Genomic DNA, 26359 nt, shown 5'->3' with positions numbered 1-26359 from the left:
CGGGCTCAGAGCGGCTAACAACAGGTAAAAATAGGCACATTCAACAACAGGTAAAAAATGGTACATTCAGAGTTTGGGGTTTCTTACACCACTCTACTGTTCCACTACCATGGGTCGCCACCTTCAGTTGAAAGTCCTAGAACCTATCACAGCAAGTGCAACAAATCCATCCAAAGGCTCAATAAATTTCACAATATTGACTTTTAAAATATGTCTGTCAAATGCAGTCTTTCAGTGGTACTGGCTGTAAGGCAGGGTGGTTCAAGATAGGATGCAAATGCTGACCCTCACCATATACTACCACCATGGAGAACATTTTTGTTAAAAAAGTTTTTAAAAAGTAATGTATTATTCACCATGGCAGTTGTATGCTCTGATGAAGATGAGAGGATGACAGAACTCTCACATTTTTAATAGCTGTGTAGAAAATGAAATTTTTGAAAGTGCAGCTGCTTTCACCCCTGCATGATAAGATGCACACAACAAAATTCCACAATTGAGAGAGGTGCAAAAGCCCTTGTATCCTTTGTCTCTGGCCACCCTAGAAAAGACTAAAGGACAGGCTTTGTGACTACTCTTCTTCCAACAATTAAAACCAAACAGCTCAAACAACGAATCATTAATGTACGTTGATCGCTTTACTGGAACAACTGAATGTGCACAGTTTGAGAACTAGATGCTAGACCAAATGGGCCACTGGCATGATCCAGCAGGAAACTTGATTTTAAAAAATGAAACCAGAATATGGTCCATTAGTGCATCTCCTTGATTGCATGTGCTGAAGTCCATGCAATAAAATAAATATTTTTGAGATTAAATGTGTCACTTTTGGTTTTTTCTAAAGTTGCATTGGAATATTTGTTATCAAATAAAGGACAGATTTTTATTTCATTTACTAAAAAAGCATAGAGAGATTCTGGCTGGGATCCAAAGGTGTGAGCAGAAAACACTTCTACATTTGCATGTGGGACTGCTGATTTCTCTCTTTCCTTGCACCTCCAACTGGATTCTCAGGAGTGCTTTGTTGGAGGTTGTAATGGATTGCAGCAGGGAGACGAAAACCTTGGCAAATACATGCAGCGCCACATGTAGCCCTCTGCATTGTAAACTAAACATATGTACCATGCAAAATAAAACACACAAAACTACTCAACACATTCTAAATAAGACAGCTACTACTGAAGCAATATCAACTTGAAATTAAATCAGAACTATAACCAGTCAGCTGTCACTTAGAGCCACTTTGAAACCTTTTCATTAAATGTGGAGAAGTTAGGGGTAAACCATAAAACACATAACTAGGGATTCTAGAAAGGAGAGGTGAAATTGATTCTTAACTAGCAGCATAGTAAAAGATAGCATATTTCAATACGTGTTAATATCATAAACAAATAAGGGCAAAGGTGAAAAATGATAATAGCAATTAACGTATTTTGTAGATTTTTAAGAGCGTCAAAAATTAATACTGGAGCATTAATACCATGAATTTTAAACATAAGATTAAAAAGTATTTAAGACATTATTAATGAAAGCAAAGGCAATTTAAACTTATGGACACTATAGACTTAAAAAATAATTTAGTTGCATTTACCTTGTACTAAGACTTGCTGTTTTTATTCCTGGAGGTGACTCCAATCCTTCCCCTGGCTTTGATGATTTCTCTCTGTTCATTTGCTGCAGTATTGAGTTCAATTCACTAATGACATTAGCCTTTGGGCCTGAGAGAACTGGGCTTTTAACCTCCGTTACATCACCCCATAGCTTAGAGGTCCTTTGCTGTACAACTTTAGCCATACCGGGCTGTGCGCTGATAGGAGGTGGGGGTGGGGCAGGTGGAGGAATAACAAAACTATCTACAGTTTCTTCAATTAGCGCATCCTTGTAAAGTGCATTGCTTTTGTTGATTATGGGCTTCATTTTTGGCTTAGGAGGTACTGGGGGTTTGTCCACCAGAAATGTTTGCCCATCTGCATAGACTGTACAAGTATCCAAGTTCTCACCACCTTCAGAGGATAAGGTAGAGATGCTGGACACAGTTGAGATAGTGCTGGTTGTCTCTAGGTGATGGTCACTACTGCTTCGACTGTCCACCTCTTCAATCCCAGAGTCAGTGACGTTATCAAAATTTTCAGGCGGTGGTAAAAATGAGGCAGGCAAACAGTTTGAAAGACCCACTGGTTTCTTACTGTCTATTGAATTTGAGGGTTGAGTAGGATTGAATGAAGCAGGCGGAGTTCCATTTTTTCTGTGTTTGAGCAAGTCTGTTAGTGCAGAGCCTGGGACAGAATGGTCATCAGGGATATCAAAACTGTTAGCAAATTCTAAAGGCGGTGGTAATGGCTCAGTAAAGATGAAATCTTCATCAAGATCAACAGATGCTAAAGGGGGTGGAGGGATACGGAATGGTAAAATGATTGGATCATCAACGGAGCCAACTGCTACAATAGTTTTGCAGGGAGATGCAGGTAGCTCAGGCATGTCAGCTTCATCTAGTCCACTTTCAGCTGTTTCTGTACTTTCCTGTGCCTCTGGTGGAGGCTTTTCGGTATCCACATCTATCTCAGCACTTTCCTCTTCCTTTTCATCAGGGGTATCATTGGACTGCGCTGTATCTACCGTATGAACCATGAGCAAACCAGCTGACTTCTGCTGTGAGGTATCCACAATATTGATCAGCATGTTCTTCTTTTCTTCAGGCCTCCTCTCTTTCCCCATATCTGTCTCATATTTGTTCTCCGTCTCCTGCCGCCTTAGTGGACCACGCGTATTTTGCCTAGCAATTGTAGCTGTCACTGGAAATGTAGTTTCGATGTTGGACCTCATCTTTGTATCTATATAAAGGGGTTTATTAAGGTCTGCTTTGCCAGATTCTCCTTTCCCTGGAATTTGCTGGGTTTGTTCCTTCATGGCTCTATCTCTGGCAGAAAGGGCAAGGGCTAAAGGTGAATTTGGATCCAGTAATTTCCCTGTGAGTGGATGAACATAGTTATCCAAACTGGACATACCAGCATTCTGAGTTGCCAACACATTATTTTCTGAACCCATTGATGTTGGGGTTGAAGGGTTTGGTGTCCTTGCATCACTTTGATTACTTGTTTCACTGCTATTAAAAATATTTTCAGGCTCTCTAGGTGCTGGGATAGGAGATGGTGATACAAGTTGCCTAAAGTTGTCTTCATTACCAAACATTCCCTCATCACTAAACTTAGACTGTCTCAAACGTGGCATTGGAGGCGATAGCCCAACATCCTCATCTCCCAAATCTGTGGAAAGGAAAGCTGGAGAGTTACGCCTGGCTTCTAATCTTTTTTCCCTATCCCTCACTGCCCCTGCAATGGCTGCTGCAAATGGACTACTGACAGTCAAGTTATCTTCAGGTCTGAGCTGTCCTGGTTGCTCTGAAGACTGTGGGTCAATTTCCATGCTGCTTCCTTGACTACTTTTCCCACTACTGCTGGTAGATGGCTCTTTAACAATGATAGTTGGAATTGGAATAGAGCAGGTTTTTTCTGGACTATCCTCAACATTAGATTGTTTCACTAGCATTCCCTTCCGTCTTGCTGGCTTGGCTGGGACATACACTGCTTTGCTTGCTATTTTTCCAACTTCAGAGTATGGGTTCTCCGGCATCTGACCTCTCTTGTTTCTGAAGCTTGCCTGAGTTGAGGCATTTCTGCTATATAAGTCCTCAGAATCTAGAGAATAACGGTCCATCTCTCTCCGGTAATATATCCCTTTGTCCCTTATCACCGTTCCCATATTTTCAGATCTACCTGAAATAGCTAACTTTGCACCTGAATTCTGATTAAATGCAGGCTTAATTGTCCCATATATTCTAGACACTGGAGATTTGGGGGAGTTGTAAAGAGAAGGAGATGGAGGTGGTGGTGATGGAGGTAAAGACTGTGGAGGAGGAGGGATATCTTCAGAGGTGTCTGGCATGGATAGACTTCTGGTAAATTTTAGCATGGGAGGAGCCAAAAATTGCCGTTCTTCCTCTGTTATCCCTTTAAAAAAATCACAAGCTACAATTTTTAAATTGCTCTTGAATTTTAATTATCATCCATTGTCACCAAAGACATAGTAAACCAGGTACAGAAAATACTGTATTATATATTACTATGCATGGTTTGGTTTTAGAATATGTCTGCAACTAGATCTTCACTTTACATTTTTGCTTGCCTCAGTGTCCCTATGCTGATCTTCCAGCATTTTCTTACATATATCTGCACAGAGAATTGTGCATCCCTAAAGTAATGTTTTTTATGAACTGTGCATGAAAGGAAGTTGTCAGCCAAAAGCTGTGAAAGACTGGAAGAAGAAAGGAAAGGAAAGCTTAAAAATAAATAAATGTATGCATGTTGGCATTTGTGAATAGGTGGCCATGCATGAAACATGATAAAACAATGTTTCTACATGGGTAAAGAGAGTGGATAGAGAGGCATTGTGAAACAACCTCCCAAACAAACATATGTAACTTTGGAGTGAGATTGCTACCTGTTGTATGAGGTGCTAGATTTCATGCTGGAAAGCTAGACGTGAAGCACTAACCAGGGCAGGTCACAGCATGAGGCAATGGCTTCACAAGCTACTTGTGGTACTTCCTGGTACAGACAGAGCAAAGAGATGCTCTCCTTACACAGACAGTCTCTGAAGTAATAATTAATATAGCTGGCTTGCTGGTTTGTGTTCAGGATGAAACAACAGCAGCAAAAGGGTCGATCTAAGCTATGGGCTGATTGCTATTCCTTGTAATAGTTGATAATATACATTTCTTTCACTGTATTTCCTGTAACTATTTTTATGTAGAGAGTTGCAAAGAATAACTTCATTATTTCACCAGGGAACAGAATATCCCTTCAAACATAAAGGAGAAGAAAGGACAAGAAAAACGTTGCCTCTCAGCTTTAACTCCCATATTGCAACCTGCTCTAATTAAAGTTTGGTGTTAAATGTATCTTTTTGGTTTTTGCTTGCCATTGCTATTACAGCAAGAATAGCAATTGAAATTGTGGGGAATAAGACCTTTGACTAAGTTTCCAATATGACTAAAACAACATCATTTTGCAGAAAAATACATTTCCATAAAGCATATGTTGACTCTGTTTAACTTCCTCATTGTACAACCAACTACTTCTACAGCAAAATGGACCAATTAATATATATTTTCCTAAAGCTTTCTGTCATTATTTTGAACAAAAATACCATCTTATCACATACACACAGATTATAAAAACACAATTTTAGCAAAGAAGAATGATTTCATTTAAAACTAACCTCTGAGTAACTTTTACCAATATAGTCTTTTAAAAAATTCTTTTTGTAGTATGAATTTGGCGTTGTGATATAAACAAAATTCTACACATGGAAATCAGAATGCTAAAACATTTTCAAATGTGCAAAAGTGATGCTTTTGATTCAATAAACATAAAATTTAAATGTGTATTAAATTTGGTTTTGATTTTACCATACTTTATAGAGATTGTCTGCTGTTGGTTACTTCGTTACTTATTAATTTTGTAATTTATAAATGCATTTTGTATGCTAAGAAATTCTGATATTAAGCAGTAAATAAATATTTGAAACAAACAAGCTAAAAAGCAATGAATTACTTAAGAAATTGTATATTTCAAAGAGCACAAATTCCAGTTGTAATATTCAGTCAATGTTACTGACAGACATTGGCCTCATTGGCGTCACAACGGGGGGCGGGGGGGCAGGGGGGGCGGGGCGGTGTGCTCCCAGTGCCATATCTCTGGCGGTGAGAAGGCGGCGCAAGCAGCCATTACGCCGTCGCAGCCGCGAATGGAGGATCCTCTACATGCGGCTGCAGCTGCGAGCAGAGGGTTCCAGCACCGCGCCACCGGAAAACTGCTATGTAACACGCTTGTGCACATGTGCGCTACGTAGCAATTTGCCAGCAGCATGGTGCCAGGATCCTCTGCTCGTGGCTGCAGCTGCATGTAGAGGATCCTCCACCTGCAGCTGTAGCCGCGAGGAGAATCCCGATTCTGCGCCGCCGGCAAACCACGTACGTAGCGATGCCACACATGTGTGCTATGTAGCGGTTTGCCGGCGGTGCAGTGCTGGGATCCTCTGCTTGTGGCTGCAGTCGCATGTAGAGGATCCTCCGTTTGTGGCTGCAGCCGTGAGCAGAGGATCCCAGCACCACGCCGCCGGCAAACCACTATGTAGTCCCCCTGTGTGGCGCCACTATATACGGCGCATGCGTCGTACGTAGCTACGCTGCACATGTGTGCTACGTAGTGACGCCTCACCCCCAGGTGCATGTCATGTTTGCCGCTCTAGGTGCCCGAGCGGCTTCGTCTGCCACTGACTGGCCTGGTTCACATATCACATTATATCTTAGTTACAACTAGCTATGGTTTAATGTGAATGTGCTGCTGCATGCTTCTAAAAAGCAGAGATGCTTTGCTCTTCCGCTGTTCCTGCTGTGCTTCCGCGAAACAAGCCATGGTCTGGTATGTCATGTTGTCTAAACCTGGACTCATAATTTGTTTTCCCCAAAGTGGTAAGCCAATAACAAAGCTTGGCTTCTGCTCATGGTTTGTTTGGATAAAAATAAACCATGAACTTGAGAAGCAAAACCACATCTTGTTTCATGGCAATGCGGCAGCAGCAGGAGCAGTGGGAGAGGAAAAAAATACCTGCCATTTCTCAAACATGCATTTGCATGCTACTCTCTCACATTAAAGTACAGCTTATTTTATGGTTCAATATGACATGTGAATGGGCCAGTTTGTTCTCACGCAATGGCTATTTGATAAAAGACTCAAAATCAACCCATGAACAAATGCATTTGAAGCAAACACTGTAAGCAATTGTTGAAAATAATGAAACGTCGCTTGTAGAAAGTTTCATTTTACCTATTGATTTTTGTCTTCTCACGGTGCCTCGTGGTACACCCAGAAACGGGCCTTGGGAACTCCCAGGGACTGTTGGTGGCATCACAGCAATCCCTTGCCTCTCATACATAGACTACAAAAAACAAAAAGAAAAAATAATTGCACCTGAAGCCATAATTTAATGTTCTGTTTCATTCTCACATATAAGCTTGGTTTACACAATACCTTGGGCAGTATGGTTCTATGTCTTCATTGTCACTTTCATGCCATTCTATCATCTGTCTGTCTGTCTGTCTGTCTGTCTATCTTTATCTCTATTTCTATCTCTATTCCTGACCATGTAAGGAGGGACAGATTGCATGCTGGTGATTGGGGCAGATGTGAATAGTGTGGTTAGTAATGATATAATTTGGCCTAGGCAGATGAATTATATGTTACTGGTGCAGAACGGTAACATTTACAGCAGGTAGTGGCAAAATACATGCTACAATTCAAAGAAACATGTCAACTTGGCCATAGCTTTGATATTCACTTCAAATAGTAAGTGACAATTTGGGAAAAAATACATTATACTCTACACAATTTGGCCATTATTTTGAGACATCCAAAATATTTGTTTCATTGGATATTTGGGAAATTGGGCAGATTATTTCTATATTACACAGGAAAACGGCAACACAAAAAGGAAGGTTTGATAAACTAGTGAACTATGAGCTTTTGCTATGGAAGGCTTTATATTTGTACTCAACTGGCAAAAGAGAAAGCCATTTCTATGGATCACAAGTTTATTTCTTACAACTGATCTTCTTCCAGAACTGTCCATACCTGTCTGCCACATATGAAAACCTTTCATAGTGGCATCAGGTGTTGCAAGAGGCCCTCCCTCAGTCACTTGCAGTAGCAAAGTTAAACATAGGTAGGGGAAGGATCTATTCAGAACCGGACAACTGGGATGAAGGAAAACTTGGCTAATGGTACCAAATGGATTTGTGGACTACAGTAGAACAGACATCCCCTTTGAAGAAAAGCACTTATAGGAAAGGATTGTTATCTTCTTCAAATGGTGGTATGTGCTACCGTACACATAGGTGACCAGAATATTGCAAAGTAAGAACTGAGAGTAGAAGCCATTAATGTAGAGCAGGTAAGGCACCATTCAAAACCCTGACTTGTGTCTGAGATCAATTATTAGATCAATTATCCTGCACACCTCTCCTAAACATCTCAAGGTAGGAAAAGGAATATAAACAAGTAAGCCATAACATGCTATCCAGAAATCAACAGGTCTACAGCCACAATGTGCTAGTATTCTGCTCTGGTATGAACAATCTCCCCCCCCCCCCGGAAGAAACAGAAGTATATTGTTAACTGCCCATGACACCTTGATAGATATGGCTCCTTAAGGAAACGGTATGGGAATTGAGGTCATATCCACAGAGGACTGGCGAGGTGGTACAAACTGTTGGACAAGAGTACAGCACAAGACCGCAGAATCTGTCCCTCCAAGGGTCTCTTCTTATACTAGGCCTGCATGACAGTTTCTTGTCTGCACCTTGGTATGTGCCACTTGTGTTGACATCAAGCAAAGAGTCGGAGCTCCCGGGATTAAGGAAGTTTAGCAGTGCACCCAAGTATAAGCAGGAAAAGGAAACACTCTACAATACAATACAATCACATTTATTCAGAAACCACAGAACAGAACTAGAAACTTGTTTTCCTTGTTCTTTTACAGGGAGTAATAAAGAGATAACAACCTAAGCTATACTGTGAAAGGATAACGTCTTCTATTAGAAGACCTCACTAGTCTTCTCAGGTGACCTCAACAGTCCACAACACATTGACCTCAATCTTCTTTCCCTTTCTCCCCCACAACAAACACTGTGAAGTGAGTGGGGCTGAGAGACTTCAGAGAAGTGTGACTAGTCCAAGGTCACCCAGCATCTGCATGTGGAGGAGCGGAGACACGAACCTGGTTCACCAGATTACGAGTCCACCGATCTTAACCACTACACCATACTGTTTTTTATACAGTCATACCTCGGGTTACAGACGCTTTGGGTTGCGCGATTTCAGGTTGCACATTGCGCCGAACCCAGAAGTACCGGAATGGGTTACTTCCGGGTTTCGGCACTTGCAAATGCCCATAAGTGCTAAATCATGCTTTGCGCATGCGCAGAAGTGCTGAATCGCAACTTGTGTGTGCACAGACATGGTGCTGCGGGTTGCGAATGTGCTTCCTGCACGCATCACATTTGTAACCTGAGCGTCTACTGTATGTGATTGGGTCTTATGTTTGGGGCTGTAGTGGTGTACCTCCGGTTATGAACTTAATTTGTTCCGGAGGTCTGTTCTTAACCCAAAACTGTTCTTATCCTGAGGTGCACTTTCGCTAATGGGGCCTGCCGCTGCGTGGCTTCCACTCGCATCCCAGGGCAAAGTTTGCTACCAGGAGCACCTACCTCCGGGTTACCGGAGCTCATTACCCAAAGTGTTCGTAAGGAGGACGGTACGTAACCCAAGGTTCCACTGTATTGTTATTTGGAGTGAGACAAAACATGAGCCATGGTCACATACAATACTACAGATACCTTCAGAAAAGTGTTGAATGCAGCATACCAACAGCTAACTAGCAGTTAACAGGCAATTTGTAAGACCAAATTTATGTGCAAGTATGTGAGAAAACTATGCACATAGCTAGATATTTCTTTTGTTTCCACTGCAGTGGCTCACACTCCTGAATTTTCAAGCACTTTTCAATTTAAAATGCAACCTGTCTCCTCATCTCTCTCTCTCTCTCTCTCTCTCTCTCTCTCTCTCACACACACACACACACACACACACACACACACAGAGCTTTACTCAAAAATTCACATTTTTTTTCATTTTAATGATGAATTTGGGACTGTCCTCCAGTCCAGAACCTAGACTCAATTCTTTTCTTTAAAAACAAAACAAAATACACAAATAAAAGCAGCAGATGTATCATAATCTATTTTCCTCCTGAAAGAAGAATACAGCACATCTGAAGAAAGCCCGTCTCCACTCCCCAACTCCCCCCCCAAAAAGTAAAAAATGCTTCATAGAGGAAGTAGATGCTAAACAGCTGGAATTTTACGCAAGAAGGAACAAGACCACTGAATAACATAAATAATTTTATAAGGCATAAGTAGTGCATAGAGAATAAAAGTGAAAATGATTATTTTGCAAATGAACAGTGAGAGAGATAAGAAGTGGGGTTCATTCCATAGCTTTACTGAAAGGCCAGCTCTATCAGACACCGCCTGTCCCTAAACTGATTCCATTCCGCCTTGTCATGATAATAACTACTATTTAAACTTTAAGAATTGGCCTCTGAGTTTCCCCACCCTTCATCCCCTGACACTTTTCCTTCTGTGCTGTTTCTTTTTTATTGTAAGCTGACAGACAGGGACTATCTTGATTGTATGCAAGCCACTCCAGGAGCCTCTTGGGCTGAAGACTGGGGTATAACTTTTCTAAAGAAAATTAAAATTAAAAAGATTTTTTAAAAAAACAATGGGTAGGGGAAGAAAAGTTGAGGTGGACCGGTGGACAGTCTCAATTCTTCAAAAATATTCTCAAGAGATTATGCTTCTGTCCTCTGGCACTTTACTTTCTGGGAAAAGCTAAACATCTGCCTCAAGCACCTGAAAAGCACAGAATCAGAAGTTCCTGAAGTGTTACTAGGAGCCACAGGATTCAATGCCATCTTTTGCCCTGCAAACTGTGATTGAAGGAGATACAGTTCAGAAACAGTATCTTTATACAGTGAAATAAACTGCTATCCCAAAAGCTTACTGGAAAAGGGAAAACTTTAGACTAGCTAGAAGTATCAAAGCCAGAGCCGAGCAAGACAATCAGAAGTTTCATATTTCTTTGGCATGCCTTCCCTGTGGAGGAGAATATTTATTATTCCATCTAACTGAGGTCATTACTTCCTGTATGCTGTCCATCACCAACCAGAACACACAGCAATCCAACTAACAGCAGGTCAGTTTCTCCCTTAATTCTTTCTGCCTCAGTAGGTGGGGAATCAAGAGTAGCGGATGCACACAACTTGTAGAAAGCAGAGCCTTCTACACTAGTTGTGGTATTTGAACTAAGAGCTTCTAAAGTCATATCAAATTCTATGAATGATAGTATTTGTGAAATAGGTGGCAAATTTGTCATTCTGGACAGAACACATTTCTTGAGCAACATTTCTGATGGGAAGGAAAAGAAACACACCATACTGCACTGTAAAAAAGGTAAAGGGATCCCTGACCGTTAGGTCCAGTCGCAGACGACTCTGGGGTTAGGAAGCCATTTAAGTTCATTATGTGTGATTCTTGGACAAGATCTGATTCAATATTTAGATCTATTTCATATCTAGATACAGTCCCATTGCACCATTACAATAAATCATGAGGAAGGTTTTGATGTTGATTTCAAACTTTGGAAGTTAGCCATTAAAAGGGCATTTGAATATACCATTGCTATGGATCCATTTCAAGAATATGGTATAACAAAGGTGTAATTTTACAGAACATGAATATATCACACTTATAGAGGTTCCTCTCATTTACTTCAATGGGACTAACTTCCAAGTAAATTTTCCTAGGAAATAAATCTTAAGCCGTTACAGTGAGGAGTGTCATTCCAGAAGGTGATCATGGGCACAAGTCAGAAGAATTAAGGATAAGTGTGCAAAAAGAAAAGGAAAGCTTGGAGGATTATCCTCTACTATTAGGAATCTGGAAAGATCTTAATTTAGTCAAAATATCAGAACTCTTAAGTACATTTACTCACATTCATATCTGTAGCCGAGGGAAAGCATCTGCTGGAAGGTCGTTGTTTAATTGTTGCCACTCTTGAGTCCACGGCTGCATTGTCTGGAATTCTTGATGGCTTGGAAACTGGTACTATTTCATCAACTTTATCTGTAACACAGAAATATTTGCTAAAATAAATCTAATTTGTCCAAAGACTGAAAATCTAAATAATGCAATGTGAAATTAAGAGTTTAACTTTTTTTAAAGATGCAAATAAAAAGGGGATTTTGGCAATTTAACAAGGCAATGCTTCAGCATCGTAAGTCGTGCAAGCCGAGCACTTTTATTGCTGCTGCGTAACATGCATGCTTTAGTTTTAAGCCTGCATGCATTTAATGTTTACTTAGTGTGACTCGAAAAACAATCCTCTTCTTCAAACCTTCAAAATGTGAAGGGAAAATATCTATATAGAAATGGAAAGAAAACCTTTAGAAATTTTACACCTCTAGAGCACTATTCCACACAGTAATCACTAGAATGCTAATGAAATTTTAGACAATAATAGGTATTTTTAAGTGCTCTTTATGCTATTACTTTGTAACCTATTCCTGATGTCAGGCTATTAGACAAAACGATTTGGCACTGCTATAACAGCACTTTTTAAAGTCTCTTAAATATGCAAATACTTAATTTTCTATGGACTTCTAAATGTTAAATGAATCATACTTAGGTCCAATGAGTCAAGTTTCAAATCTTCATTAGAAACTTTGCTATAAGCCTGGCAATTAATATCTCAGGGCTAATTCTCATGGCCACGTTGTTAGTAGCAAACCACTTTCTAAACTCTGGAGTACTATTTTCCTGCATTTGCCTATGAGGAAGTAATCATGAAACATTTTGACCGCAAACTCAGATGGTGTTACTGTTTGCCACAAATGTTCAAAGAGTATGTTTGAGTGATGGCCATCAAACTGTGATCTCAAAGTCATAGTATGACCACTTCACTATGGATAAAAGGTAGGAAAACTAATCTGAGCTGGATAAATAAAAGCAGGCCGTCACAGACAAGGTTATGAAGAAAATCAGCCCTCAGTTTTAAGTGAGCTATAGAGGCCAACCACACAAAATTTATCTCTACCCTTTGTAGCACAGGGAAATTTGGATCCAATAGGCACAATGCAGAATGCGACAAATTACAAACACAAACCAAAATAGAAGCAATCGATACAAGTGATTTCCTTTTAAGATGCAAGAGGAATGTTCAAATCTAGAGTTAGGCAACAACTGGATTATAGCATTATACAATGGGTATCATCCCCTTGTATTTATGTTGAAACTGAGTCATTTTACTGATCTAAGATCACACATCAATTCATCCTCCACACTTGGAATAAGAGCCAACCTTATACTATAAAAAATAGCCCTATATTCTTTCTTTGCCACACCTTCAGTATCAATGTTCAGAGAATGCAGTCAGATTATATATATGCAGTGGTGTTTTTTTAACATTTAGATTATCAAAGCAAAGTTAGCAAAATATTCATCCTAACCACAGGGCCCTGGATACTCAGCATATATGCATACATAAAAAGTTATGTAACAACTGGAAGAGACTCCACCAAGTTCTTTTTTTCATCATGTCCGACAACTGAAGTCTTAAAGGCATCATACTTCCCAACTGATTTTTCTAGAATTAAATACAAAATACCTGCATTGCAAACTGCTTTAGGAAGAAAGAGAAACTAGCCCATTAGTTACCAACTCAATACAGTCACCTCAATAATTTTCTACAGACAATTCCACCCATGCAGAGTGTTGAAATTAGAGATTGTAATTAGATATGTAGAGCATATTCGTCTCTTAAGAGTGTGGTTTAGAATGGTATATGGGAAAAGGAAAATGGATTTTAATGTAGCACATCTAGTTAAATGCAGAGATGCTTCCTGAACCAGAGCCCCATGTGTGCTGCAATGTGCACAAGGAGCCCCTGCATGTGTGGGTTTCTCAAATCACAGCAGTGGATGGAAAAGATCTATGTGCATATCTCTATGCATGTGATACCAGAGATGCCTCGACCACTGAAGTGAATGGAGAAGATCCTGTGGCTGGGTGAGATCAGAGCCCTTGTGCCCACAAGGGATAGCTGGATCAGGGCAATGGTGTTTATAGGAATCACAGTAAACTTCTCTACCTGTGAAGAAAATTGTCATAGAAAAGCAGATTCTTAAGTCACTGAGAAGGCTCAAGATCTACTGCCAACATCATGGAACTGGACAATGCTATAGATTATTTGTAAATATCAATATCTTTCAGTATTCTATTTTTTTTGGCTGCTTTTTAAAAGATTCAAATGTGATGTGAAAGATTTATACTCAATTTAGCAGAAATCTGAATTCTGTCTTTCAAACTATGACTAAACCTTTCCAATTTGCAGTAAAACATAAACCTTACAGGTTTCATCTTTGACATTTGGGTATGCTGGTATATCCACCACCAAGAGGGAAGATTTTGTGTTATGCCTCTCTCCTCTCTAGTCCTGTAAATGATGCCACAAACCTTTTGTGATCAACAGTGAAAGATTTTGAAAATGGGAAGTATTTGTTACTCAATGTCTGCAAGTAATGTAATATTCCACATAAAGACTCATAACTTTTGTAACTGAAAAGACACACGTAGCCATATTTCTAGCCAGACAATGAGAACTACAGGGAAATAATGAATAGGCTTTGACAGATACAAGAAAAAAGCATGGGTATATTCACTTTGAAAATGATAAAAACCATGCATACCTCCATTATTTTGCAAGACAGTATTGGAAGTCTGATCCAAGCACTAGATCTGACTACAATATCAGTTTGCAGGTATTCACTAACAAAATCTGATATTGCCACCACACATTAGGTTAGTGGGAAACTCTATCTTTTGTTGATCTTATTATTGTCAGCTCATTTTTCCTTGCCCTACAGCTTTTTCCACTCAAATGGCAGGTATTGCAACCCTTTCTAATCACAGATAGCTGAAACAAGTTGGAATGGGGAGGGCGCTTTGTATATTACTGCAAAGAATGAATTTTGTGCTGATTTTGTTTTAATCGCATACTGAAGTTGGGATGCAGTATAACCCAATGAATTAAATGTATTAAATTTAGGGAGGAAATCTGGACTTTCCAACAATGGTTATGTTTGAACTGTAGTATATTTGTCAAATTCTGAATACCCCCCTCCCCAATTCCATCACACTTTTAGAGTGACATAATGCAAATAAACACATCTTCATTATATTGTAGATCTAGGATGATCTCAGGATGTTTGTGGAACTCCATGTATTTCGCTTTTCAAACATATTAATAAAAGGCTAATTTTCAAAGAGTTCTGCAGCTTGTTTTTGTTTAGGACTTTGAAAGCTACATTGGAACCTTAACAAAATCCATTGGACTGGACTTGCGTTTCATACTTGCTTGTGACACTTCCCCTTGGTTGTTGTTTTTTAATGTAATTTTGTAAGAATGTGTATTCTTGCATCATGATTCTTACATGCTTCAATTTGAAATGTATTTATTTATAAAGGCATCTATATATACCATATTTTTCCGTGTATAAGACTAGGTTTTTTTCCTAAAAAATAATGTCAAAAATGAGGGGGCGTCTTATACATGGGGCCATCTCCCCCCATTTTCTTAAATCTGAGTCCCCCAAAATAGTCTTATACATGGAGGCGTCTTGTAGACGGAAAAATACGGTATATTATGTTTAACAAACAAACAAGAAATAAAACAGGCACAGATGGGGCACAAGTGGTATGCAGGTGTGAAAGGTCATCCCTGACAGACCGGGTGCATTTAGAGTTTATGGTCAAGACAGCACACCCATGACAGCTCATCTCTCAGGACAGATACCTGAACCGTACGTTGTGCCTGCATGAGGGGTTAGCCCACACTAGCTGCATTTCACCATTAGCCCAGTCACTTAGCAAAAAGCAGCCACAAGCAAATATTTCACTAAGAAGCATATTATGGCTGGTTTGTACTGCAGCAAAATGCTTCTTGCTCTCAGGTTTTCTTCCGTCTGAAACAAGAGTAGGTGGAAGAGATGGCCCACAGCCTGTTTAGATACAGCCACAAACTTGGATTTAGATATGGGCTTGATAAATATGCTCTCACAAATATGCTCTTTAGGGAATTTAGCTCCAAAGTGAAACTGGAAAGTGAAGCAGGCCCTACACTGTGCCTGTAACAGTGGTGGCGACCACACAACCCAGTTTGGTGGTGAAAACAGGATGATCTTGAGTACCACTCAGAAGCCACTCTGTATTCCTTAGATGCATCTAGATGCTTTTGTGTCCCGCTTTTTAACCAACCCTCACAGAGGCAGACCCAACAGTAATAAAAATGCTCTCCAACCCATGTGCATTAGTTATCTGCCTAGTGTGCTAGGACCACTCTTAGCATCAGTAAATGAGGTGGCCTAAAGGAAGAGGAGAGATTTTCATATCATCTGCAATGCAAAGCTGTTATTTAGACATTGTGGCACAGAACGCAACAGCGTGTTATGACTCTTAAATTCTGAGAAGGTCTGGCTACAAGGAAGGTGATTGCTTTGATCTGTAAGTGTCTGTGATAGTATTAGGGATAGTTTCTCCTATGATATTTCTTTATGTGATTCACATATAATAAATGCATTGCTATTTTCCTCTGTTTCTAAATCTCCCCATGGGATAACAATGTTGCTCGCCAAACCATCAGTTCAACAAGGAAGGAGCTTTTGAAAGTGTAGTTCATGTGCCTAGATAGGTTTGCTGGCACAGTTTTTGTACAAGTCACAAATGCTGCAATATAGTCCTGGCATGTTGCTTATTACACAACCCAGCCAAGATATGTAATTTCCACAAAATAGGCAAGAGATTAATCTGGTCAGACCCACAGAGGATAAGATTATTATCAAAAAAGGCACTTACAGGCTAATCCCAACACCTCAGGCCAGCATGCCAGAAACACCAGGCAAAGACTGATCGAACACAATTTCTGAGGCGAATATTGCCAAGACCCACATACTTACCAAAAACTCCAGAATGCTTGCTCAGAGGGAAAGGGGGAAGGGGGGATAATGGAAAAAGAAAACTCAAAAAACAACTGTGTCCAGAAATGATTTGTATTTGTAAGAAAAGCAATGAATGTCTGGCACAGTGTAAAAAAATGCTCTCATGAAGCTGAAGTGAAAGAACAGAAGCAAATGTTCTTCAAATACCAGTAGCACACATTGTTAACAATGCAAATATAAACTACAAAATGTAAGATTAATCTAGTCAGCCAGAATACAATGTTAGCCAAATGTAAAAATGGTCAAGTTCTGCCACTCATGGCCTTATGGCTAAGAATTAAAAGGACAGGCACATTAAAAAAAACCCTTAAAAATACTATCACTAGTGTGATAAATTATTTTTTCTTCCCTCCCCCCTTTGCTTGGCGCATGGGCATGGGCAACGAGGCCCTTTCTGTTATGGCTCTCTGCATTCGGCCACTGCGACGAGGCAGTGTGGCTTGCAGTGTTTCTTGAGAGTCATTAATCCCTTCATCCCTTGGTAAGTATCCAGTGGGCATTGCCACTGCATCCTCACCAGTCCACGTTGAGGCACTCGTTAACTCAACATGAGGGGTGGCTCTTTGGGAGATACGTGTTTCAAGGACCTGTGTCCTTGGTTGTTTGAGGAAAGCTAAAATCTCAGACAGGTAGTTATGGATGGCTCTTGTGGATGTAGCCACAATGCCTAGCTGCAGCTCCATCCGGCCCATGGACTGGGACATGAGACCCATAGACTGTGCATGCTCCCTCTTGATATTTTCCAGCAGCTGTACAATCCTACTATTGGTTTCCATTAATAACCTCTCTCCCTCTGTCAGCTGAGTTTGCCCTCTCCAACCCCGATCCCTAGGGACAGGCTGAACACCATGGTGCTCTTCGTTCATTTCATCATTTCCCTCCACAGGAGAGTCACTCTCATATTGGGGAGTCCTACTGAGAGACTGATCCCCAGGAGATTGTATGTCCATTGTACACCGCGGAGTCCGCTCTGGTGTTGGAAATCCCTCAAAATCTTCCCCCAGGTTGCTGTGTGTTTCAGATGATGACAATGGCCATGGCCAACTCTCTGTAGTTCTGGCTGGTGAATCTTCATCAGAAGCTGGCACTGAAGATTCTTGCTCTTCTGCAGGTGTGGATGGTGAACTTCCTCTCTGGTGCCTGGGCTGTCCAGAAGATCCAGGAACCTCCCCATCTTGCTGCCCAGTGACATCTGGCAATCAAATAGAGGAGCAACAACCACTGTATCTGAGGCCAGGCAGATGGAGGAATCTACATACATCGGACAACACACAGAAAGAAGCCAGTTGGGAAACCAGAGTGTTTGTGTTTGGGCAAATAGTTGGGCAGACTAAAATTTAGAGACTGAAAAGTGCAGGTGGCACTTCATAAAATGCACACGGTGCTGCACCCATAACACATACAACTGTACTGGATCCCAAAGAACATCTTTCAATACACCTTATTGTGATTGTGACAGTAAATGTCTGTGAACCTAGCAAAAAGCTCACCTATGCATTGTAGTGATGTCACAGTCAGAAATCTCTGTGATGAACTTTGAGTCAACTTTCCAAGCGACCTGAGCTTCCTGTGGTGTCAGATGTGCTCCACCACTGGCTTGTGTGGCAACTTTTGAAGCACTGCTTGCTATCTTCTCTTTTGTCCGGCGTTTCATCTCACCCCTAAACTCCTTCCAGAATTATTGCCACAAAATCTGTGTGGCAGTCAATCAAATTTATCCTGTGAACAATGTCTCTTAGGTCTTCTGTATGCATTCATTTCCTTTTTGTTAATATTAAACTGAAAGTAATTATGCACAATGGCATTGTTCACCAGGATGCCTTTTGTTTGTCTGAAGATAAATATTTCCCTTGCACTTGCCTTGCTGACTCCTTGCCTGAGTACTTTTATAAAGAGTTATATAACACGTGTACAATGCAGTTTACAAAGAAAGGTCAAGCATTAAATAAGGGCATTTGTCCATGTATGTTATTTAAATTCACATCTACTCTTAAGAAAATGTATCCCCAAACACTTTAAAATGATTATATATTGCATGCACTTCCTAACTAAGCAGTTACTTTATGCATTTATATATATTATGCAGGCTAATGAAGAATGAGAAAATGTCCTAGGTTGGGGGGGAAAATAAAGTAAGCCTTCTGCCTCTGGGACAATTTACCCATTCATATTTATCTGAGATGTCCTCTCAAATTATCATAATAATCACTTATTCAAAGTACATTTCCCAATTTTAAGCAAGATTTGTGTGTGAACAGCATGATTCTCACTAAGTCTACCTAGTAAACAAGAGTAACTACTACTAATCATTCCTGGTGAACTGGTTGCTCTGTGTGGTTGGTGCTAAGTAATTTGCACCTGCTTTGCAGAATCTCCAAATCAATTTGTATTTGGTTAGGTGTCACTCCTGCTCATTGACACACACCACATGCTGCTCTTATGAACTTAATTTGGATTTGTGTATTTGCACCAGAGGGACACGGGTGTATATATGTGTCTGATTTGTAACAGTGTTCCTTATTATTTCTTATCCTTTGAGATCATCCATCTTATTTTAGTGGGAGAGGGTTGTTGGGGGTGGTTCCTAGAGAAAACCATGGTCTCTCTCACCACTCCAAATCCTGAACCCATCCAACCATATATTCATTTAAAGGGCCTTGTACATTTCATGATTCAATATAACTGAATATTTAATTTCAACATTAATTACGTTGTGAGTGCTAATAATTTCTCCATCTATTAATTAACGTATTCACATTCAAAGTATTCACACCTATTTGTGTTTGTTTAGACTGTCCAGTTGCATGTTTATGGAAAGTGAGAATGAAACTGTTTGTATATAATATGCATGAGTTCCTTATGAAAATGGATGTGGAGACAGAGCGGCAAGCAAGCCTTGGATCTTCCACTGCATGGATACTTTGAAAAGGGACTTCACGAGACAATTTAAATGTAATACCTGCTGCTTTTGCACTTTAATTCCCACCTTTGCTCCACCAGCCCAGCGACAGCTGTAACCAGTGATTCCTATATCCCTCAGATAGATAGTGTAGGACCACAAAATCCACTTTTCAAAATTCTCTGCTAGGGTACACATATAAAACAGGGATATTTTTAACCACGTGAGCAAATGTTTGTTTCAAAATTCTAACTGAACCTCTAGAGCAGGGATGGCCAGCTGAGGCCCACGAACAAGATGTGGCCCAGGAAATAATTTTATCTGCCTTACTCCCTGCTACATTTTAATTAGTAATAACATTTTATATAAAAAGGAAATTATTTTTGTAAAAGGTTGTGTGAGAAGCCTTTCACGTTGTTAGCTGTGCAAATCTATGATTCTATCTCCAGGTTTTGAATGCAACAGCCCAAATCATGATCCAGCACACATGCACCATAACTATGAAACCGCTTTTCCTAGGTCATGCTGAATACAACTTCTGACTAGTTGCGAGAAGGTCCAATTGGACAGCAAAATATACTCCCCTTCCAGGAACGGAATCTAGAGAACTGAGTGGCCGCTTATAATGCAGAAGTTGGCCATCCCATTCTAAAGAAGGGATATTATTATTATTGGATATCATTGATCATATGAAGCCAGGCATTTTTCATATTTTAAAACTCTTTGTCTGAACATTTACAATAGAACCAAATGGAAAATAGTAGACCTGATAAAATAATCTGAAAAATATAACCTATCCCACCCCCAGCTGATGTGTGAACATTGATATACAAATAAAATAATATTTTGGCATAGTTTGTTATTTATGTTGATGGTTCATTTGCCATTTATTGGTGAATCCAGTTTCCTAACTTGAAAAAAAAATCCTTATTGCTCAGAAACATTTTATTCGCTGCAACGTCTTCCTAAGCAAATAACTTCAGCCTTCCAATCAGAGAGATTGGCATGTGTGGCCAATCACACAAATAACAAACTGAGTAAACAGTTTATAAACAATCAATGGACTTAAATTCTGACATTGTTGTCAAATACTTATGAATCATGAATACATTCAAAGAGGTTAAGATGGGTTGTTAGACTAGCCATTAACAATGAAGGGGCTGAATCAAGAGGCAACATTAACAACAAAGAGTTCAAGCATCTCTAATAACTAGGATTTACAGCCTTTATTTAATATTATTATGGGGCACAGAGAACCTTAAGCTGATTTTCATTCAATGCAGAGCAACCGTGGCAACTTGGGATAATGGTTGACATCACTGTGATATATGCATCAGGCTCTGCTTGAAAGGTCATTTTCTTGCTGTCTGCAAGTTGGCCTGATAAAATTCAGGACTTGGAAGTTGTTAAGATGATGGCACCAGTGCTATGTTGGTGGTGTGGAAGAAGTGCATTTGGTAATATGGAGACAATGGAAATCTGGTGTGCCTAGAAACTGTGCTGCTCAGCAGCAGGACTGAATGATCAAATGGCTTACGCTTCTGCACCATGTGACTAGAAATATTAAAATCAAGTTAACTTCTCTCTTGAATTAGGTGCCTTGATCTTGCATTGTTGCCTAGTTCTTCACCAGGAGCATACAACAACCTTACTGCAAGGATCAACATGTAAACAAAATCAATATTATGTATTTATCTTCTAAATACTTTTCATCTACAGATTTGGTTTCATTACTGGGGCACAAATCACTAGCTTGTGGTTACACTCAATGAGATGTAGAAATAATAATAATGAAAAGAAAATGAAGCAATTATTTATGCCCAGTGCAGATGCAACTCTGTTGATCTTTTACTCATGGTTAAGAGACTGGGAATAAGCTGCACATAAGATCACGCAGGAGTTATTTACTGAGCTAACCGTAATGCTAACACTAACCATGATTAACGCTCAACAGCTTTGCCAGGGTTTGCCAGCTTATTGAAGCCTTGCTTCAAATCCTGATTAATGCTTAGTGAAGTCAAGCTTTTAACCATGCTTAGTACCACTGCAGATTATTTATTTATTATTCTCAAAAATATTTGTCTTTCTATAGGAAACCAGCACATAAGCTGACACTACATAAAAACATGTTATACAATTGCAGACAAAATGTGAGACTCTGAAATGAATTTAAAATAGGAACAAATAAACCAAAGCAGATGTAATGATAAATATAATTAAAGTTCAAAGGAGAAAGAGAGGAGAAAGAATGCCTGAGACAAAAGGAGACAGAGGAAAGAGAGGGTTAGATTCAGACCTGCTGTTCAACAAATCGAAGGCCTCCTTCTATTCACAAAAGCAAGTCAATTCCTGCAGAGGCTCCCGTAGGTGAGAGGAGGAAGATAACTTTTGATAGTTCCCCTCTCCCCCTCCATACCCATATCCATGCTGTTCTGGAGGATCCCCCCCAATCCTCTGGAGCAGATTTTGGAGAGCACAGAAGGCTCCAGGAGGAAAGGAAATATTGAAAATCATGTTCCAGCTTCCACTTGTGGGAACATCCAGTTTGCATGGCTGTCCCCTCCCCACCAGGGAAGGAGGGGTGAATGAAAATCTACATCAGGAACAGGACGGGGGGAGGAATAAATATCTGCATTGGGATCTGCTGTCCATGTGGATCCTGCCGCCTGAGTCAGATGCCTCACCTTGCCTCATGGGTGGGCCGACCCTGCCAGTTTGTGCAATTCTGCTCTGCGCAAACCTGTATCCAACCCAAGGTATCTGTGCATGACCAACTCCCACTCTCTTAACCATGGTTAAGAAATCAGCACCATCATGTCTGCACTCTGCTTCAGACCCCAACACCCTTACATACTACATCTACCTAACTGAACAATGTATTTTTAAACCGCTGCTAACTCAATCGTTTTCTTTCTAGACATACAGTGAGTTATAGGGTATGTGGATGCGTGGCTTCCTATACAATGGTTTAATCAATATTACCTGGTTGCATTTTGTTCTGGCATGCCTACCAGAGTTCTCAAATATAAAGATGTATTTGAAAACAGACGGAGAAAGGGAAAGCAAGAGGACTGTGCCAAGAGCCTGGTAATTTTTGGACCGGGTGCTCTTTTGGATTTTCGTTCCATAGTGTTGTTGTTTTTGAATTAAAAACAAAAAACCCCAGACAGTGTGTTTGGGTTCTTTTCAGCATCTCCCCTATAACATTATTTTATTTGTCAACTGGCTGAATTTTAAAAGTGTTGTGTGCAAAGAGGCAGTGTTAGACTTCTCACAGTCCCTCTCCTCAATGTGATCAGATGCCTCCTTCGTTTCTGTGATTTAGTACATCTGTGTCATACACCTGGGTGTATTGTTCTGACACCTCCATGTGCATGATACACCTCATAATTTTGTGTTCACTACTCGTAGTTTGCCTACTCCCTGCCCTGAAGAATAAGCTGCCTTGGACAGGATGTTTGTCAAATGTTGCCAGAAGTCAGGACTACACCAGCTCCATAGATGCTTGGGTAGGATCATGGTGCTGGCGTACTGCTGGCTCCTTGAACATGGTTATCATGCTTCTAGTTTCTCAGTGAATGTAGGATACCATTTACAAGTTATTCATGATATAAAAGCTACAGAAGAAACACCAAGGACAACTTAGTTCTAGGAAGTATATGGAAAGAGCACAGGCTACAGTACTTATAATAATCAGAGGTTTCAGCTACAAGAAACATATTTAAATTGATTCACTGAAAATAGTTATCTCTTTATGGCCATGTTGAGTCTTACCTGCCACTTGTATTGGCAGCTGATCCCTCCCCTGGGAAGTGCTGCTCTCAAAGAGTCCTTCCTTTTGAGATCCCACCAGATTTTTCATCTCCACTACTGGATTGCTTTCTTTTCCTTATATATTCTTTCCTTTCCCCCCATATGAACAGCTGGATTGCAGGAGTAGGTATGATCTTCTTTGTTGCCAGATAACTGGAAAGTTCTTTGGGTACAATTAAATACAGCTAGCAATGCAGCAGCCATAGTAGCACGCTTGAGAAAGTTCTTGGAGCCGTGAATTGTTCCTCTGCACTTAGGCCCATGTTTGCAGCATGCCCCTTCTTCTTACTGTTCAAGCTGCTTTAGATAGGATGAAAGTTTCTGAATACCTAAGACAGATACAGATAGAAACTGTGCCATGCACAATAGGTTACATCAAACTGGGTGCAACATCCATTGCACCTTCATACTGTGGCTTCAGCCACATTATTAACTTCAGAAATGAACCATAACCACTATTTTTCATGTGTGTTGTTCTTCATCCCAGTATACCCACCCAATGTACTAATGAAAGGACGATACATCACATGCTATGAGATCTATATAAAAGTAGAACTTGTGAAGCGTTCTAGCAGATGTTCAGTTTCCCCACCAAAAGACACACAACTGACAACCTGAATCTTTAGGGGTTGCCGATCCCATGGCCTGGGAGCCATTCACAAAATGAAAAAGCTTCGTATAAATTCTACCATACAGCAGTGCAAAAATGCATATTCTGAAAGGTGTTGTGTGAATCTGCATTCAAGTTCTAGACCACATGTCTCATGTCAGTGTAAGATTGCAAAATCCCAAGCGAAATACAATTCAAGTGTGCTTTCTCCTTATTCAGAGCAATTAAAAAGAAAACTATTCCATGTTATCTAATATGTGTTTGAAAGAAGCTAAAACTTAGAAAAGGTACCTGCCTAAATATTAGAGCATAAATGTACATTAAAAAGTCATTTGTAAATTCTGTGCATATTTAGCTATTGATGGCTTTTGAAAGCACTCTTTTTGGCAGACATTGCAGATGCAAAGCAATAAACACGAGCATGTACACTGCAGAAGAAGTACCATTAAGTTGTCTCTCAACAGCTTTAGGAGGGAAAGGGAGAAAGGCATGGCAGGGGGGAAAGAAGAGGGCATATGGCGTGTGATAAAGGAATAATGTGGCGTGTTTCAACCAAAGTTAAGAATTTCAAGTCCAACTGATTTCAACTAGGAAACATATGCATACTTCCTTAGAAGCAAATCCCACTAAGTTTACTTGAGCTGTGCACAGGACCACAATTTTAAACATGTACTCAATTCACCCACTAAAATCAATAGGACTTAAAACTACTTTGCTGTGTATCCCTGACATTCTTTGGACATTTTAAATTTATGATAATTTAATATTGTTGATTTTGTGGGTGTTGCTAATTCTCATTAAGGCAAAGGAAACTTAAGAAATCTCTCACTCAACTGAAACATTTTCATGTTAATAATTTCAATAAATAATAATAATAATAATAATAATAATAATAATTTTTATTTATATCCCGCCCTCCCTAGCTGAAGCCGTGCTCAGGGCGGCTAACAACAATAAAATAATACAACATTCTAAAATCATTTAGTTATAAAATTAATTCAAATCAAATTGATGGCAACCATTGGGCTAGAGTTCTGTGAAGATTGCCAAAGGAGGGAGTCAGGCTGTGCCCTGGCCAAAGGCTTGGTGGAACAGCTCTGTCTTGCAGGCCCTGCGGAAAAATGTCAAGTCCCTCAGGGCCCTAGTCTCTTGTGGAAGAGTGTTCCACCAGATCGGAGCCACAGCCAAAAAAGCCCTGGCTCTGGTTGAGGCCAGCCTAACCTCTCTGTGGCCTGGGACCTCCAAGATGTTTTTGTTTGAAGATCATAAGTTCCTCCATGGGACATACCAGGAGAAGCGGTCCCATAGGTACGAGGGATCATCAGAATATGGCTTCAAGATTAGCCAAAAAACCCCAACAACAGTAATGGTACTTTGGAGTGATTATGGCCAGGAGCCAAATACATCTGTGCTGATGTGATTGAAGTGCTTCTGTAAACACGTGAGATACTGCTGAGTTTTGCTTTCAGCTGCGGTCCTTTGCACTATGCTAGATACTCCACTGGACAATCATCTAATCTTCCTAAGAGGCTTCTCAGGGAGACACTGAAGGCTGCTGTGAAATGTGGAAACCGGAAATCTTGGTGTACACAGGGAAACAAGGCAGAAATTTTGAATTTCAGCCAAATATAGTCACCCAATGTACTTAAGAGCAAGATATGAAAGTGACAGCTTCAAATGGAAACTCACTTCACTTGGAAGCGCTCCCCACCTTGTTGTGGGGGCTGTCCAACATAGATCTATTCCATGTCTATATATACTTTAATTTAAAGTCTACATTGACAGGTAAATTGAGATAGTTTCTCAATGCATTGTGTACGTGTATTAGACATGGCATCTCTTAAACAGCTGACTAGGATTAAGATGTAATTTTAAAATTAAGAAAAAGGATTATATAGCCTGATCTATAACTCAGTAAACCTTGAATATTTGCATATCAACCAGTATGGTTTCATTGACTAATTCAAAGATTGAAAAAGCACAAATTCAAGTGTTTAAGCTTAGATTGGTTCCAGAAAAGGATAGTCATGAATGGGAAAAGCAAGGGGGGAAATGTTAGTGCTGTTTGAAATGTATGTAAGATTAACTTATTTGATTATAAAAATAACAATTTTCCTCTTTTATTATTACATAAATTTTATTTGTTAACAAAGTTTAATAAAGCAAACTTAAAATAGTTACGGGTCAGACAGTTAATTACATTTGCTCACAAGAAATAACCACTGATACCATATTCAGTTTGTGGCTAATTTATTTAACATTTGCAAGCTTTTTACAGATGCCAAAAATGAATGCAATCGAATTAT

At 39.9% G+C, this 26359-nt stretch overlaps 2 protein-coding genes across 7 annotated transcripts in view; both read right to left on the bottom strand.

The window, feature by feature from the left end:
- Nucleotides 1-26359, bottom strand: part of SHANK2 (SH3 and multiple ankyrin repeat domains 2) — a 339924-nt gene that overhangs the window by 16266 nt on the left and 297299 nt on the right. For 4 of the 6 annotated variants that reach the window (XM_079980798.1, XM_079980799.1, XM_079980800.1 and 1 more), the window contains 3 exons: nucleotides 11673-11803; nucleotides 6888-6999; nucleotides 1592-4007 (listed from right to left, as the gene is read on the bottom strand). In XM_079980798.1, coding sequence (XP_079836924.1) covers nucleotides 1592-4007; nucleotides 6888-6999; nucleotides 11673-11803 — 2659 coding nt within the window. Of the gene's footprint in view, nucleotides 1-1591; nucleotides 4008-6887; nucleotides 7000-11672; nucleotides 11804-12038; nucleotides 12099-26359 lie in introns of all 6 variants that reach the window. The other 2 variants (XM_079980803.1, XM_079980801.1) reach the window with 2 other exon arrangements.
- LOC307213885 (uncharacterized protein) lies at nucleotides 12039-24717 on the bottom strand. Its single transcript, XM_079972115.1, has 2 exons — nucleotides 23405-24717; nucleotides 12039-17923 (listed from the first exon to the last, which is right to left on the bottom strand). The coding sequence occupies exons 1-2, from the start codon at nucleotides 23490-23492 to the stop codon at nucleotides 17067-17069; spliced, it is 945 nt and encodes a 314-aa protein (XP_079828241.1). The 5' UTR covers nucleotides 23493-24717; the 3' UTR covers nucleotides 12039-17066.

Source organism: Podarcis cretensis, assembly GCF_951804945.1.
Source record: "Podarcis cretensis genome assembly, chromosome: 1".
Classification (NCBI taxonomy): Eukaryota; Metazoa; Chordata; class Lepidosauria; order Squamata; family Lacertidae; genus Podarcis; species Podarcis cretensis.
Note: the sequence above shows the minus strand (reverse complement) of the source record. Positions and strands in the feature narration are given on the sequence as shown.

Coding starts and splice junctions, on each gene's coding strand:
- LOC307213885 (XM_079972115.1), bottom strand. CDS start 23,492: ATGAAAAATCTGGTGGGATCTCAAAAGGAAGGACTCTTTGAGAGCAGC. Junction 17,924..23,404: donor GCTGCCAATACAAGTGGCAG/GTAAGACTCAAC, acceptor TTTGATTGCCAG/ATGTCACTGGGCAGCAAGAT.